The sequence below is a fragment of the Herpailurus yagouaroundi genome, unplaced genomic scaffold (genome assembly GCF_014898765.1).
Source record: "Herpailurus yagouaroundi ecotype Mexico unplaced genomic scaffold, PumYag 161, whole genome shotgun sequence".
Lineage (NCBI taxonomy): Eukaryota > Metazoa > Chordata > Mammalia > Carnivora > Felidae > Herpailurus > Herpailurus yagouaroundi.
In genome coordinates, this window is record NW_024412402.1 from 10,046,753 (window position 1) to 10,063,807 (window position 17,055).

Genomic DNA, 17,055 nt, shown 5'->3' on the forward strand with positions numbered 1-17,055 from the left:
GCTACGCATCGGTTTTCACCCGCCCCAAGATTCATATTCAATATTCTGGAGGGAATGCTGGGTGTCTGGGCTCTCTGGGGTGTGTAACCCGGGACCCGAAGAAGCCTCAGTTTTCACAAGGGTGGAGGGTTTGCGGCCAGGGGTGGAGAGGGGGGCGGTTCACCTGGGACCATTACCCCCGTGGAATTCCCCTCCCAGTTGGCACCCTGAGAGGCTCGTGTATAGAACATTCTAGAAGTGTAACTCCTCCCCACTGCCCGTATTCCTCCCCAGGTGGCCCACAGACCTGGGACACCCCCTCTTCCTGTCTGTCCTGCTGTTGCACGGAGAAGCTTCAGGAGGGAGGCAACCTCCTGTGGAAAGTGCCCCTGACCAGATCTCCCCCAGCTCCCGTTCACTTCTCCCATCATCACCGGTAGCTGGAGTCCACGCCCCATCTTGTGTATGGAAATACTGAATTCTATTTAGGGGTGTGGCCTGTCACATTTCATTTGTCGTCGGTGGGCCCCCATCTGGAGCAGGTGTTGCAAAGACCTCGGCCCCGGCTTGTGAGCGGCCAGGCTTTCCTCGCCTCCCTGGAACGTGTCCTCCCGCCAGCCCCTCTCTCTTTTCCCCCAGCTCCCCAAGCCCACGGGGGGTCAGTGGGGCTCTGCCCACCACCCCCAGGGGTCAGTGAGAAGAAAGCTGGAATGGTCACCGGAGACCTGGTTTCTAGCTCTGGCCCTGATCCACCTGCCCAAGTCACTGCCTCTCCCGGAGCCTCAGTTTCCCTCTCTGAAAAGTGAAGCTTGTCTGTTTTGCTACGGATCTTCTGTGTTCAAACCTCCTGCGATTCTGCGAGGGTCGGGGGGCTTCAGGGCCTGGGGGCCGTGGAAGAAGACAGAGGACTCAGTTTGCAAATGGAACGGTGGCCTGCCTGCCTCTGGCCCCCAGACACACCCTGTTCATTTTCAACTCCACTAACGTGCCGCTGTCCGGGCTCCCCTGCCTGTTCTCTCCTCCCTGCCCTGGCATGCTTGCAGGTCCTGATGGGGGGACTGGACACTAGGTGGTGCCGTGATCCTTCCCTTCCGCAGGGGAGAGTGGAAGAGGGATGACAGGCTCCTTCTGAAACGGCCAGAGGGGACCGTGCTGCGCTGCAAGGAGGCCACAGGCATCAGGAAGTTGGGCACCGGTGGGAGAGGCAGCCTGGCACCATCTTGGGTCAAGTTGTCCCTGGACGGCTGCCTGCCACCGTGGACGGGGCTGGGGGAAAGGGTACCAAGGGGCCCCACCGTCACTGTGCACCCCTCGGCCCTGGGATTCGCCAGGGTAGCACCCCAATACGTGGATGAGAATAGGCCCAATGGGCGTCCCCAAGCCCCACGAGTGGAAAGGGTGCGGCCTGAGCTCAGCACCAAGGTCGGGAGGCGGGTAGAGAGAGAGTGTGCCAAAGCCTGCGCCAGGCCCCCCGGACCCGCCCGGCCCGGCACTCTGGCGCACGTGTGAGATGGCAGGGCACATGCTGTGGTCACAGACAGCTCAGGGCATGTCTGCGGGAACCCCCAGCAGAGAGCTCCAGTAGCAGCATCCAGGGCCTGAGGCAGAAACCCAAGCAGCACCCGATCATCGCTGACCTTCAGACCTCCCGGCTGTCTCTCTCTCTCTCTCTCTCTCTCTCTCTGCCTTGGGAAGACAGGCTGAGTCCTCTGCCCATGGGGCTCGGGGGGCAAGAAGAGGCCCGCAGGTGGTCCTACGAAACTTCCTGCTTTAATAGGCACGGGCACCTGAGCAGTTCATTGAAAACCGGGAGAGACCAGGCTGCGTTGCACCCCAGCTTGGAAGGGCGAGTTGGTCGTGGCAGGTATAGAGGACGAGGGAGGGAGGCCAGGGAAGGAGCCACCTCTGAGGCTGGCTTTATTATTAACAGGAGGCGGCCGAGAGGTGGGAGGAGGCCATGTGCACCCAGGGGTCACACGGAGCCTGGCGCTTCCTTCAGCCGGGGGCCTGGCGGTGCCGGGGACAAAGGTCTACAGCTCAGGGAAGGCTTCCCAATGACCCCAGTGCAACAGGGGCACGGCAGACTCTGAAAAGGCAAAGATGAGATTTGGGCTGTAGTGGGGGCCGAAGCAGGCCTTTTGTTTCATTCCTGATTCATCGACCTTTCTCTTCGCAGCCCTCCCTGGCTGGCCCCCTCCCCTGTCCCTCCCCAACTTACCCATCATTACAGCTCATCTTCGTTGACTTGCCTGGGGTGGGGGAGGGAAAAAGACAGGTGAGAGGTCAGAGGAGGAGGTGGTGAATCCAGGGGGTCCCTGAGGTTGGGGACCCCCCTTCAAAGGCCTCAGAGACCAAAATCCTTGGCCTGGCCCTCCTTCCCATCCCCCACCACCCGTGTCCCTGCCTCACTCAGTTACCCTGGGCAGACACCCACCGGTGTTTCTTTCTGCCCCCACAGCGGAGTCTTTTGCCTGGAAGAGAGAAAGGAGGTGAGTTTCCCTCAACCGCTCGCTTCCAAGGAGACCCTCCCTTTCCTCCCTCCCTCCCTTCTGCCAAAGCCACAGGTGACTGGTTCTCTCTTCACATATGGCGGGGCCACAAGCATTCAGGGGCCCAGGCCGTTCAGTCAGTCCGTCAACAAATATTTACCGCAGTGGATCCGTGGTAGGCTAGGCACGCCGAGAGCAGTAGCCGAGCCTGGGCCATCGCGGTGCCCCCAGCACCAGGGCTGGGCACATAGTCGCCGCTCAGTAAGCTCTTGGAGGAGGACGACTGTGAGGCCAGAGTCAAGATCTCTGCTCAGGCCTGTCTGCCTCCTGCAGCTGTGTGCTCAACCACTATACGGTGCTGCCCTTGAGACACCTTCCGGACGAACTGGGGAGACCAGCCATGTCTGCAGACCGAAGCCTTCAGATGGGATGGCACCAACCGTGGACGGGTTAGAATCCCAGGACGCACAACTGATTGCGTTTCTGGGTGTGTTTCTTCCGGTTGCAGCAAAACACCAATGAGCCTTTACTAAGTGCCTGCTGTGTGCCTGCTGGGGCCGGGCTGGGGCTGGGAGATATACAAGGACCCTTCGCTCCCCCAGAACACTCTATGCCTATGCCTGAAGGCTTTCTTGGCTGCCATGTCTTTGGATGATAGCCCTGGCTTTATCAGTGGGATCGTCCCCATTTAACAGATGTGCAAACTGAGGCCCGGGGAGTTGGGGATCCATAGTAAACTAGCAGTGGGTCTTGATGCCTCTGGCTCCCCCCATCATTTGCTTTCCAGCGGTGGATGGGGGGCGGGGGGTGGGGAGGGGTGGGGGGGAAACAGCTGAACCCAGCTCTGCTTCTGATTGGCTGTGGAACCCAGAGCAAATTGGTGCACCTGCCACGGTCAGTGGTTTTCATCTATCAAATGGGGTAGCCTTGACCATCCCTCAGTGTTGCCGAGAGGATTCAATGGACTGAGATGGGGGCACCTGGGTGGCTCAGTTGGTTGAGCGTCCGACTTCAGCTCAGGTCACCATCTCACGGTTTGTGGGTTCAAGCCCCGCGTCGGACTCTGTGCTGACATCTCAGAGCCTGGAACCTGCTTCCGAGTCTGTGTCTCCCTCTCTCTCTCTGCCCCTCCCCTGCTCATGCTCTGTCTGTCTCTCTCTCTCTAAAATAAAGGTTAAAAAAAAGTAAACGGACTGAGATGTAGCTCATGCCAAGAAAGGAAAGTGACCGGATCCGGTCAAGGGAGGCGTCCATTGGAGGTTGGTTCCCTCCCCTTGAACCCCGCAGACACTGCAGTGTCCCAGGCTGGAAGAGCCTGCCCTCCCATCTCAGCAGCTCTTCCACTGGCCACCAGAGGGCGCACGTGAGGAAAAGAGAACTTGCTCTGGGTGGTCCAAGGACCAAGTAGGGAGGCATCCCGGGGTGCCTCTGTCTATCAGGGTGTCGGTCAGTTCCCACATCCTGCATGGGGCAATGGAGGCGAGCGGAAAGACTCACTTCCCTTCTGGGATCTAGGAAGGGAGTGAGAGAGCTTTCCCCCACCCCCACCTGGGGAACCAGTGCCCAGTGGCTTTGAGAAGAGATGAGGCTCCATGCAGCGCCCCCCCCCCCCCCCCCCCCCCGCCAGCATGAGGCCAGCCCCACTCACTGAGGATGATGATGAGCCCCACGACAAAGGCCAGGGCAGCAAAGATCAGGCCTCCATTGCGGACGGTCTCGTAGTCTGAGGAAGGAGAGGGCAAGGAGGTGGGATGGGTTGCCCCAGGCACCCCTCCCCACAGCCCACCCCAGCAGCAGCCCCATGCTAACAGGGGAAGATGGGGGAACATCACTGGGGGATGCCGGGACCCGGGCATCCGTGCGTGGTGGCCAGAAGAGGAGCTGAGGAGGGACCCACCAGGCCTACCGTAGTAGAATGGGTCCACGTCCCCTTTGGGGTCGCCACCTGCAGAGAGAGCCAGAGGCAGGGTGAGTCTGTCGCAGAAGCCGTGGAACTCACATCCGTCCCATCCGTCAGCCCCAAGTGGCCAAGTGGGCAAGAGGAGGCTGGTGGGCCTGCTAATGCCACTGCCAACGGGGACATCTGTCCTAGGCTGCCTCAGATAGAGTCACCTTGGGACCAAATACCAAGCATCCAAAGCAGAGCTCTGTGCTGCCTGTGGGGGGCTCTGGAAACCCTGGGGGGGTTGGCTCTTTCCTCTCTTTGCTTCCTACAGTAGTAAGCAAGGCCGAGGGAGACATCTCCCCCTAGACTCACCTCCACGTGACTTCTTAGTCCCTCTCCATGTGACTACTGAACGCCTAGCAGATGCCAAGCGACATTCATGCAACGAATGGAGAGGCCCTTAACATTCACTGAGCAGAAGGGGAAAGCCGAGGCCCAGTCTGGAGACTTGTTTAAAGTCCCCAGGAAAGTTCGAAGCAGAACTGGGTCTTGAACTCAGGTTTCTAGATTCTTCTCGCTTACGTTTCTATCCTCAACGGGAAGCAAATCCTTTGAAGAGACATTAATATATGGTGTTTACCACATGCCAGGCCAAGGCTAACAAAACATTAGCTCATTTAGCCCTCAAACAACCCTATGAAGCATTAATATTATTCCAATATAATCCATAAGAGGATGGAGGTACCGAGGGGTTAAGTCACATGCCATAAGGGGGGAGAGCTGGCATTTGAACCCAGGCAATAGGTTGCCAAGAATCGAGGTGCTTAACCCCTTTGCTACATTGCCTCTCAGATGGTCAGAAGGAACAAGATGTTTCAAGGTCAAGTATGGTCCGGTCCCTTGCCTCCTGTGGTGTTTCCCCACCAGGGGTGGAGCTCTGCCCCCCAGCCCCGTAAACAGAGCACACTTGTCTTTGGGCAGCCGGGGGGCACCTGGCCAGAGCTTTGCTGCCATGGCTGAGGGTGGCCCCTCTGTCCTGCCCTGCTCCAGCCCCTTCTGGGTGGTAAGTAAGCCGTGCGTGAGGTAGAAGGAAGGCACAAGTTGTCACCTCCAATGGCGTGCTGAACCGTGCCCTGGGTCACGGTGGGGGGCTTTGGGGCCTGGTGAGCCCGGTTATCCCCAGGGCAGCCTCCCTGGCCAGGCGGGGTCAGTGCCTGGGCCTACGGGGGTGACTGCGGGGGCCCGATCCCAACCTCTCGCAGGAGCCCACCGAGGTTGTCTCCCAGGATCCGGTTCGGGTCTTGTTCAAGGTCACATGGGGGGTGAGCGCCAGAGCCACGACTGGCCTGGCGGCTCCCCTCACCATATCAGGAAACCATCCATTTGGTGAGCCCACCCCGCCCAAAGCCCTCATCTTTCCTAGGTCTGGCTCAAAGCCCACCGTGGTCAACAGAGGCCCCTGTTAGCCTCCAGGCCCGAATCACCCCCATGGCAGGATCCTTCCAGGGGTGTCCCAAACTTGAGGGGCTCTCACCCCAAAGCCAGCCTGGCCCCCTCCACCTCCTGCTCCGAGCTTGGATAGTCCCCCAAGATGCATTGTACCAGGATAGGTGCATGCCAGGAGGCCGAGACAGAGACTCACCCTCACCCCCACCCCCCAGCGCCTCCCTGGCCCCCGAGGCTCTGCCTACAAGCAGAGTTAAGGCAGGATCCTCTTTTCAAAGAAATTGTTTCGAAAAATCCTCTTAGGATTGGGTGGCAAAGGTGGGGGAGGGGCGCCGGGGACTCTGGAAGGCAGGGGGCAGGGGTGCAACTCATCCCTCCAAAGGTGGCCCAAGGAGAGACCACCTGCTTCGCACACGTTCGCACACACTCACCGTCGTCCGCCAACAGCCCTGCCATTTCCCTAGCGGCCTGGGCTGGTCTCCACTGCCCTCTTCTGCCTCTGCTTCGGGGAGAGTGCCGGGCCGTGGGGTGGCCAGGGGTGAGGTGGGGGCATTAAACATTAACAGTGCTGGGTAATATTTACCCCAGTCACAAGAGAAACCCTAGTGTGCGCGGAGGGGCTCCCTCCGAGGCACGAGGAGGTGAGGGGGCAGGCAGGGGCAGGGAGGGGCTGGCTGGGCTCCCAAATCCTCCCAAAGGAAATTTCCAGAGACGGGGCGGGGAGAGGTAGGCCGGAGACGTCGTGGCTGGGGCTGTGGCGACGGGGAAATGGCACTTTCTAAGTTACGTTCGGTGGGTTCTACAGCTTGGGGGACGATGTCACGGGGCCCCCAGAGGCCCCCAACCCCAGCAGCGGCCCACCTCACCAACCACCGTGGAGATCACTGTTGCAGCTGCTATTTCTTACCCGGCATTCAGGGCTCCCCTGAGGGGGTCCCGAGGTGCCCGCCCCTCTCCCACCTCAAGGCCCGCGCCGAGTCCACCGTGCACGTTCACACCCCCACGCCTGCCCACTCCTGTTCCTCCCCTCATCCATCAAAACTGCCTCTAGCAGCTCGCACCTCAGCCAGAAAGGCTCCAGCCATCCCTCACTAATCTCTCTTCCTGGCGCCTCTGGCATTTTCCTCCTACAATCCAGTTGCTTCCACACCAGCTGCCCAAGTTTGCACGTAGGCTCCTTCAAGGAAGGGGCCAAGTCCTGCCACGGGGAGAACGTCTTGCCTTTATAATTTACAAAGCGCTTTCCTAATTATTATTTCCTTGTGCCTTGTGTGAGCTCCCATTTTACAGATGAGGCACCTGAGGCACAGAGAGGGTAGGGCCCTGGCCCGAGGACACACAGCCAGTGACGGGCAGAGCGGAGAAGGACAGGCAGGCCTTAGGCTTTAGGGGTCAGGTGCTTCCCCACACCTCTGAGGCTGCCTCCCCACTCTGTGGTGGCCTCCTTCGCCTCGGGGACCCCAGGGCTGGGTACTCCATGGCTGCTCACGTTCCCGGCTAAGTTCTAGTTCACTGCACTGGCCTCCAGAAGAGGCTGATGCTCCATGGGGCCAAGGGACCCAAGCTAGCAGTCAGTGTCCACCAAGGAGGGGCTGGTCCTTCCAAAGAAAAAGAGCCCATGTTTTAATCCTCCTTGAGCGGCTGTAGGGGGTCAAAGTTTGAGTTCATTTCCTGGCTCAGTTCCCTGTCGAGGAACCCCTGTCGAGTTCCTGAACCTCTCTGTGCCTCAGTCCTCTCGTCTGTAAAATGGGACTGTTCCCCACCTAAGGGATTTGTGGTGAGGAGAAAGGGAGAAAATGCATGTAGGGAGCCGGGCACGGGACCGGATACACAGCAAGTGTCACTATTGTCACTGTCGGATTTGTGCCGACTAGAGAAATAAACGGCATTGACCTTTTGTTGAACGTCAGCTGCTGGACACAGGAAAGCCAACTCCCCTCCAGTGAAAATTAGCACGGGGTGAGACGGAGAGAGAATGTCATGACCTCGCAGACCAGGAGCCCCGACACCCATTCGGCAACCTTCAGCTTCCAGAACCAAGCGATGGATATTCATGAGAATATTACAACCCAGCTCATGCTCAGTAGGGGCCGACCATGTGTCAGGCTCTTTAAACGCACTGTCCCACTGAGTGCGCGGTTGCTCCGTTCTTCAGGTGAAGAAACTGAGGCTGGTCATTTGCTCCTTGTAACGGCCCCTGGAGGTGGCCGGGGACGTGCCGTGTCTCCCACTGGGCAGCCCAAGAAGACTGAGGGGCATGGAGGTTGAGGGATTTGACCGAAACCTCCCATTAGTAACAAAGCCAGGGCTAGAAAGCCAGACCCCCAAGGCTGGGCTCCCAAAGCCACCGTCGCTGTCCCACACAAGACACCGGGGCCCCTTCCTACACATTCCCCTGGCATCTTGGCGCATTTTGTCTGTCTCTGTAAGTTATTGCGGATCCCATCTGGAATAAGGGGTAAAAAAAATAGGTGGAAAGTTAGATAGATGATAGATAGACAGACAGACAGGGGAAAGAGTGACAGATGGTCTCAGACAAAAGGGGAAGTCGGAAAAACAAGTTGTCATCTGCATTCGTAACTCTAATGTGCAAGGCCCTGTTGTAAGCAAGTAATGAAAATCAGGTCACATAATCATCGCAGCTCTGAGGTCAGGGAAGTATTATCATCATCCCCATTTTATAGATGAGGAAACTGAGGCACAGAGAAGTTGAATACCTTGCCAGAGGTCAGGCAGCTAGGAAGTGGGGAAAGCAAGATTTAAACCCAGCAGCCTGGCTTTAGAATTCCTGCAGGTGAACAGGTGGAGAGACAGATAGAAAGGGAGGCTTCGGGACCAGCTGTCTTCCCAGCCCCAGAGGCACAGAGATGCTCAGAGTAGAGATCACCACGTGCCCAGGACTCCACCTTGAGATGCCCTTGTCTAGAAATGCTGCCTGTCCTCGCTTCTGCCTTCCCCGCACTTCTGGGGAGCAGGTGGTGCCCCTGAACGTGATGAGGTAGACACCTGCATCCGAGTCTGAGCAGGTGGGAGGCATGGGGTTGAGGGGACTCACCCAGGTACCACCTGTCCATGGCAGGAGCTGCTGGCTGTGTCCTCGATGGGAGAGAGCGGTGACGTGCTGGTGGCCAAGGGCCTGGATGGAAAGTGCGGCCCTCCCTCCCTCCGCGCCCCGGCGGCGGCGAGCCCAAGCCCACAGGCAGGAAGAGACAGAGTCAAGGAGGAGGGACTGACAGGGGAGCCCTCACCTCGCGCCTGCCTGCCCCTTGGGGCGGGCTGGGGCGGGGATCCACGTGAGACATTCTCTGAACTCCACCGGGCACCCGAGGAAGGGGGGAAGCTGGGAGCCACAGCAAAGCGAGCCACAGCCATCGGCCCCTGTGTGCCCGGGGGAGAGGCCACAGCCAGTGCCCTCCAGGCTGCCCAGGGTGCCTGCAAAGGTCACTGAGGGAGATACTCGGGGCCATTTGTGGATCCCTGTAGGCCTTCACTCAGCTGAGCCTCCTGTGTCCTTAGCAGGCAAAGAAGGGAAGCAGCTGGGGGCCCGGGGGCCGGGTGGAGCAGCTCCACGGCAGCCTGCCCTTCCTCAGCTGGGCCCCCTCTCGTAGCTCCCGGTGACTTCCCGCAGGCTGTGACGTCAGACCTGCCCGCCCCACCTCAGCGGCCCAGCCGGAGACACCAGCAGCCCTCACGAGGCCTCGGGGAATGGCCGGAAGACAGCACTTCTGGTCCCAGGGAGATAGATACAGGGGGCCTGTCCCCAGCAGGAGCCAGGAGCCCACACAGGAGATACAGAGCAGCCCCCCAAGCTGGCTCTCCACCAAGTCTCTGTTCCCTGGCTCCAGTCAGAGGGCAGCCTGCCTCTCTGTCCCTCCTTAGCCATATCTCCTGCCCCGAGGGGACGACTGACGACCCTGCCCCACACGAGAGCCACCTCCAAGCTGGAAGACCCCAGGGGAAATGGAGAGCCACCTCCAAGCTGGAAGACCCCGGGGGAAATGGAGAACCTGGAGCCTGGAGGGGCGTGACCTGGAGGGGCTGAGGTCTGTCCTGAGGGCCCTGCTCTGGGGGGACCGAGCGGCTCCCACGACCAGGCTGTGTCACACGTTCCCAAGGGGAAACCTGCACACTCAGCTCAGGGCTGCCAAGCGGAAATTCCCCAAGCGGGGCGCTTTGGGAGATTCATACATCTCGGGGCTAGATGACGTTTCGGAAGCTACCTGGTCCAAACACATCGGTGGTTCAGAAACGTGAAGATCGCAGCCGGAAGTCCCTTCCCACCCTCCCCCAAACACACACACGGACTCAGTCTGCGTTACCTACTGGACCCTAATGCAGTGAAGGAAGGCATCTGGATCCCAAAAAGAGACCCTGTGTCATGAACTCGCTAACTGGAACGAACCTCCAAAGTCATCCCGCCCATCCCCATCACTTACAAAGGGTTCACTCTCCTACTCCAACCCTCTGAGGGCTTGGGATGTAAACCAAACTTTCTTTTACGACACTCCTTAATCTGGCCCTAACGACCTCTTTGACCTTGACTCCAACGTTCCCACCTTTTCTCTCTCCTCCAGCCATACCAGTCTCCTTGATGGTCTCCTAACCCTCCAGGCGTGCTCCTGCCTCAGGACCTTTGCACTGACTATTCCCGCTTCCTGAACACTCTTCCTCCAGAAAACTTCTGGCTAACCTTGCTCACATCGTTCTTCATAGATTGACTCAGAAGATCCTTCCTGACATCCCGATCTAAAATTTCACACTCTGAGGGGCAGGCACCTGGGTGGTTCAGCCGGTTAAGCATCCAACTCTTAATTTCAGTTCAGGTCATGATCTCACGGTTTGTGAGTTCAAGTCCTGCGTCAGGCTCTGCCCTGACAGTGTGAAGCCTGCTTGGGATTCTCGCTCCCTCTCTCTGCCCCTCCTCTGCTCGTGCTCTTTCTCTGTCTCTTAAAATAAATAAATAAAGCTCAAAAATACATATATTAAAAATATAAAATAAAAATAATAAAATTTCACACCTACCCTCTGCAACATCTCAAATCCCTTCTTAGTTGTTTTGTTTTGTTTTGTTTCACTCTGGCACTTACCATATCTGGTGAGTTACCAATTATTTTCCTCATCGTTTTCTGGTCTTTCTTCCAGCTAAAAGTTGAGCTCCAGGAGAGCAAGGATTTTTTTTTTTTAATGTTTATTTTTGAGAGACACAGAGACAGAATGCGAGTGGATTGGGGCAGAGAGAGAAGGAGGCACAGAATCTGAAGCAGGCTCCAGGCTCCGAGCTGTCAGCACAGAGCCCGACCCGGGGCTCGAACCCACGAATCGTGAGATCATGACCTGAGCCGAAGTCGGACGCTCCACCGACTGAGCCGCCCAGGCGCCCCTGGAGAGCGAGGATTTTGTTTGCTGTGTTCGTTCGTCAATTCCCAGTGCTTAGAAAAGCGCCTGGCCTGTGGCGGGCCCCTGGCTTTGTTCAGCGAATAAGTCCCAGAGGTGAAATCCTTTCTCTAGGGGCACAGGCGGGCCCTGACCTTGCCTACCACAGCCTCCTTCTCTGAAATCACTTGCTCTGTAAGAGGCGGCAGGAACTAGGGAGCCCCCACGGAGAGACAGTGGGTGGCCAGCAACCCCCACACCTTGCCAGCACCTCCCCCGGAGTCCTCCTCGGGGACATCCCACCCCCAGCTCTCCGCCTGGAGCCCTGCGGGCGATTTTGATGACACTGTTAATTTTCCTCTCGGGGGGAAGGCCGAGGCGAGTCAGGAAGGTCCACCCTTTCTTGCTCACACCCAAGTCCTCCCTCAGACTTCTCGTCCGCCTCCAGCTGAGGTCATCGGCCTGGCTGACACTGCGGACAGGGAAGTCCCCCTCTGAGACGCCCTGCTCTTCATCAGGGAGCCCCCGGCTCCTTCCACCTGTGGCCAGCGGTCCACGCCACGCTCGATCGAGCCCCTTTGCACCCCAGCTCTTCACTGTGGACTCTGTGATGCCTGGGGGAAGGTCACGTCTCCGGGTCTCCTTCTTCCCGTCTGTAAAATGGGGTGGCAGCACCTACCTTGCGTGGTCGTTGTAGGAATTGAGAGGATGTGGGTAAAAGGCCTGACCAAAGAAAGCCCTAATAAATGGTCGCTTCGCTATCCTCACCTGAAATGGCCTTCCAGGAGGCAAGCACGCTCACTGGAATCCCTGCCCCGGGCTCAGTCCCCTGCCAAGATCGTCCCTGAAGCAGGCTCCCAGAGCCCCTCCCCCTCCTGCCCCTCAGCACAATCTCTGCCAGCCGCCCCAGCCCCAGGACCTCCAGCCTTCCTTCCCACCCCTTTGCGACACCTACACAGCATTGCCGGTCGCTGCTGGGGTCGGGGTCGGCTGCATTTCTTTTCGTCATTCTCGGGATACGGAGCCAAAGGGGGTGGGAGTCCCGGAAAGATTCCAGGACAGGCAAAGACCTCCCAGCCTCCCTCCCTTCGTCTGAGTATTCCAGGCTGGAGCCAGAGGGGCCTTCCAGCCATCCACTGCCTTCCTCCCAAGCCCCACAGATCAAGGCGATCTTCGGGAGGTATGAAGAGGTAGCCCCGAGTCCCGGGTCCCTCTTCTAGCACTGTCACACCCAGTGGGACAATGTCCTTGGTCGCCATGCCTCAGTCTCCCTTGTCTTCCCCAGGCAGCCTTCCACCCGTGCCCTGAATCTTCAGTCTCAGGGCAGGAGTCTGGGTGGTCTCTCTGGAGACGGTAAGATGAGAAGGTGGCACGCTGGAGCATCAGCTGAGCACTCTCCGCCTGGGGCTCCCCCTCCACCAGCCTTCCCAAGATGGGGTTCTCCAGCTCCACCGTCCCTGCGTGTCTAGGGGCTGCACGTCAGAGTGCGCAGCCCCGGCCTCGAGGTCCCCAGCCAATCCTCCTGGTGTTGGCTCCCAGCTGGAAAGAAGCCAGAAACCACTAGAAAGCTCTGTTTCCGGGCTGGGGTCGGTCTTCAGCTGCATGGCATGCACGGCCCCTTGGCAAGGAAGGCGGCAGCTCCCAGGACCCATCTGTGCTGCCCAGAGTTCCTGAACCCCAAGGAGTGTGGGTTCCTGTCTCCTGCTGTAGCCTCAGACGCCAGGGTCACCGGGGTCTTATAAGGCGAGGCCAGGGGAGGTGGGTCCTGGAGGGTCCATTCCTTAAGTCTTGGCTTCAAGATGACCTGAGCCGTGGGGCACACAGGTCGTGGGAGCTGCCAAAGGGCAATGTACTGTGAGAGTCAAGGTCACCGAAGCTTTCTGCTCCCTGAGCTGGCAGGGGATGGGGACGTCCACTTCTGTTTCTACAGCTGGTGACAAGGGCAAACCTGTTTGACCCACCTCTCCCACAGTGAATACCCTGGAGAGAAATGCATTCTTGACTTTTCTCAGAACTCAAGTCTGGGCTTGACCTAGACTAGAGGCTATTCTCCCCAGCTGCAGTCTTCACCTCCTGGTAACCCCATTCCCCCTTATCTCTGAAAAATAGCTCCAGGCTCACCACCTCCAGGAAGACCTCCAGGAGCAAGCCCACCCTCTCTGCTCCTGCCTTTCCTCCACAACCTTCTGGATTACACGGGCATGGCCCAGATGGCTCATATCTGGCTTTATAATCATCTTTGTCCTTTCTTTGGCCGAGTCTGGCCTGTGCCAGGCCTCAGCTCTTGGTGTCTGTTAAATGTCAGTCTGGTGGCCAGAAATCCCTCCTCGGTAACAGTTCCGTCCACTTCATGGTTCTCGATAGTTCTGAAGAGCTTCTGCCTCCTTGATCTGCTCTGTTCCTTCCAGTGACTCAGCCAAGCAGGTTTTGTGGTCCCCATCTCACAGAGGAGGAAACGGCAGTGTTACGGAGGCAAGTCAGAACTCAGGCCCAGGTCTCACGGAAGGGCCACTCTGCTTTCAAAGAAAGGATGCATAAGGAAATGGACGGTAGTAAAAATATTAACAACACAATACCCACATGTAGACTCTTCAAAGGGTTTGCATGCCCCTCGTATCACTTTGACCTTGGGAGGGAACAGGACAGGGATCGGTGGACCCATCGCCCAGGTGAGGAAACTGAGGCTTCCGTGGCTTTCTCAGGGTGATAACTGGGGCCCAGCTTACCCTATGGCTAGGAAGCCTTTCATTTTGAGAAGACAGTGACAGAGGCGCCGGCGTCTGCCTGAGCTCACACGGCTAGCGAGAAGAGGGGAATGCCAGAGAATGTCCTGAGCCTCCTCCTCCTCCACCGGCCTGAGGCCGGATCCCACTCCTCTAAGCAGTGCGGGAGACCCTCCCCGCAACAGCCCCGACCAGCCCTCATCCTCCATGATGTCCCATCCAGCATCACCTGCTCTGACATCCCTGCCTTGGCAGGTGCCCCATTATTGTGCAAGCAGGCACAGGGCTGGAGCCAGCTCCATAAAATCAACAACCGGTTGGCTTGAGCTGGCTGTCTCTGCCCCCCTGGAGTCCAGCTGTGACAGCAATGAATCACACTAATGGTGAGAGGTGACATTCTTCCTCTTTGTGGCCCGGAGACAGGTATTTCCAAAGCCTCTCCCCTGGCTCAGGTAAACACACCTGATCTCTCTCTCTCTCTCTCTTTCTCTCTTCTGCTGGGGACAAGGTGGGGTGAACCAGATAGAGCTGGACCGCCCTCCCACCTTGGCTTTGCCCGGCCACCCCTGCCAGCCCATGATCCCTGGGAAGGCAGAGCCCTCCTCCCCAGAGGAAGGAGAGAAAGAGCCCGGTGACCTTGGCATGTGCTTCAGCCTGGCATCCCCCTCACCCACCCCACCCTCCCTGCTGCTTGCACTCTGCCTCTGACTCTCTTCCAAGAACAATTTGGCAAGTTCCAATCCACAACCTGCAAAAAAAAAAAAAAAAAAAAAACCCAGAATGGTAGGGAGGGCCACAGCCTGGGGGACCAGTAGGCAGAATGACCTATTTTTATGTGGTGTGAAATAACACAGACACCTCTGTGCGCAGACTTGAAAATCTTTGGAGTGGGATCCCTGGGGAGGGGGGCAGTAGCTGGGAGGTAAAGCGTGCAGGACACCTGAGATCACTGTCCGAGGCCAGGGGATTCAGCATTCCCTTCTGGGAAAAGGCACAACTGGTCAACTTTCCCATATAACCAAGTTATACAGTTCTGTATCCAACCAAATGACAGACCTCAGTCACCTCTCTGGGGACGAAGTGGACAGGTGGACAGTCCTGCCAGCACAGAGCACTGGTCCAGAAGGAAGACACACACTAAACAGCAATCCGTGCCTGGATTCTGGAGTCTTCTTCCCTGGCCCTGCAGTGCTAGTCCAGAGAGGGGGAAGGGGCTCATCCATGTGGGTGGGGGGGGAGGGGGAGTGGAGTCCTCAACCGGAGCCCGGACCTGGCCAGATTAGGCCGTCCTGGGCAGATTCGCAGAGTCCATTTTTGCCCGGAGGGTCTTGAACACTTCCAGATGGACAGCCACTCCGGTTGGGGATTGTCACAGCTGAGGGAACCCAGGACTGCCTCACACGAGGCCAAGTTCTGCCTCCTCTCACGTACACCTGATGGGTCTAAGCCCTTTCCTCTGCAGCACACAGTGAGCCGGGCTTGGAGCTGGGCGGGCCCGGGCTGGACTTTGGCTTTGCCCCTCGGAGCACAAACTCAGGCCAGTCTCACCGAGCCACAGTGTCCCCATCTGTAAAATCAGGAGACCATCAGGTAGTGCCGTGAGTTCTGAACGAGTTGATCTATGTGACATCGTCCGCCCCGTGTTTGGTAATAGCATGCGCTCGATGTATTAGCTGCTTTATTTAGTTGTGAATAATAATATTGCCATCATTTTGATCACCAGTTCCTTTGACTATTCGTTATGTGTCTCGTTTCCAGGCCACAAGACCCTCCCCAGAGCACAGGCTAGCTAGCGTATGCCCTGAAGGGCCAGCCAGGCTCCAGATGTGGTCGCACCGTGCCAGGCGATCCTCTGCCTGCCCCTGGACGTCAGCCCTCCCCTGCAGAAGGAAGCCAGGCCACATGGCGTGCCAGAGAGAGCTTTGGTGACAGACAGCCTAGGCCGGGTTCCTAGCCCCTCCATTTCGCAGCCGTGTGACCTCAACCAGTCACAAACATTTCAGAGAATCTATAAAGTGTGAACATCCTACCCACCTCAGAAATGAGACTGGGTTATCCGGGGGAAAGATGAGCGGGCGCTGAGAGTCTGGCAAAGAAGGGAAAACTATTTTCTAGAATGCCCTAGAGTTGATAACATGATTACTATGAGAAAAACCCGAATCTGCCCCATTATACTTCCTCATACTTATTTTTAGAGTTCAAGGTTTTATTTTTAAGAATGAATGTGGGGAGGTACCCACCATCTTTTGTGTTCCTGGGGCCCCGGAGGGTCTTCATCCGGCCAAGCTCTGAAATTGCTGTCAGCCTTGTAATTCCCTGACCCGTGAGTGTTCCCACAAATGGTGCTCATTAGCTGACTTAACAAACTTTCGGTGTGACCGGAGATGGTGTAGCCTCCGCGATCACTGAGTTGACAATGTGGAGCTTGATCTCAGCGATAAGCCCCAGGTCTTTTCAAAGACCTGGGGGGACACAGGGCAAAGGCAGGTGCAGAAGTGTCCCGGGGGCAGCCAGGGGGGTGACTGGACCCCCCGAGTCCCTCAGGACCTGCACCTGCCAATTCTGCAGCCCTAAACTACTCACAGACTCTAGACGGACCCTCCCCCCCCCCCCCCCCCCCCCCCCCCCGAAGGTGTTCCAGGCACTCTTACCTTAGAACGAGACATAGTCCTTGTCCACTAGGAACGGTCTCAGATAAAGACACACAAAGCACATAGAGAGGACGGTGAGCAGCAGTGACCTCGGGGAGAATCAGCCTGCATCTGTGTTTATTTGGCCAACAGCACTTTTCCAAAGACTGAATTGCAGTCTTTGGGAGGACACTGTGGGTGACCCCTGGCCCCTATGAGCCACTATGGACACCATCCACGTGGCCTCCACAGTTTTGTATTTTTTTTTTTTTTTAAGTAGCCTTCATACTCAACATGGAGCCCCATGCAGGGCTTGAACCCACGACATGCGTAAGTTTCAGGTCCTGCCGTGGGCGCACCCACCCAGGAGCAGGGGGAGGTGGGAGGAGGAAAGGGGGAAGGGGTCCGGGGGGAGGGGAGGAGCTAAGCTGGACCAAACAGCTGTCACCTCCTCCCTCTGACCAAGGACCGAGTCCCTTCGGCCCTACAAACGCTCCAGCTCTCTGACACAAAGGAAAGCACTTCGGAGC

At 57.7% G+C, this 17,055-nt stretch overlaps 1 protein-coding gene across 2 annotated transcripts; it reads right to left on the minus strand.

Annotated features, from left to right (window-relative positions):
- Nucleotides 1-1,865: 1,865 nt before the first annotated feature.
- FXYD2 (FXYD domain containing ion transport regulator 2) lies at nt 1,866-9,016 on the minus strand. Of its 2 annotated transcripts, none has more exons than XM_040483158.1 (6): nt 8,855-9,016; nt 4,375-4,413; nt 4,117-4,191; nt 2,414-2,450; nt 2,198-2,228; nt 1,866-2,065 (listed from the first exon to the last, which is right to left on the minus strand). In XM_040483158.1, exons 1-5 carry the CDS (start codon nt 8,871-8,873, stop codon nt 2,204-2,206), a joined length of 195 nt encoding a protein of 64 aa, XP_040339092.1. In that variant the 5' UTR covers nt 8,874-9,016; the 3' UTR covers nt 1,866-2,065; nt 2,198-2,203. The 2 variants fall into 2 exon arrangements, with proteins under 2 accessions (XP_040339092.1, XP_040339091.1); XM_040483157.1 differs by lacking the exon at nt 8,855-9,016 and adding an exon at nt 6,231-6,347.
- Between the last annotated feature and the right edge of the window lie 8,039 nt (nt 9,017-17,055).

Coding starts and splice junctions, on each gene's coding strand:
- FXYD2 (XM_040483157.1), bottom strand. CDS start 6,255: ATGGCAGGGCTGTTGGCGGACGACG. Junction 2,451..4,116: donor GGGGCTCATCATCATCCTCA/GTGAGTGGGGCT, acceptor TCTCTCTTCCAG/GCAAAAGACTCCGCTGTGGG. Junction 2,229..2,413: donor GGGGGCAGAAAGAAACACCG/GTGGGTGTCTGC, acceptor CCCCCACCCCAG/GCAAGTCAACGAAGATGAGC.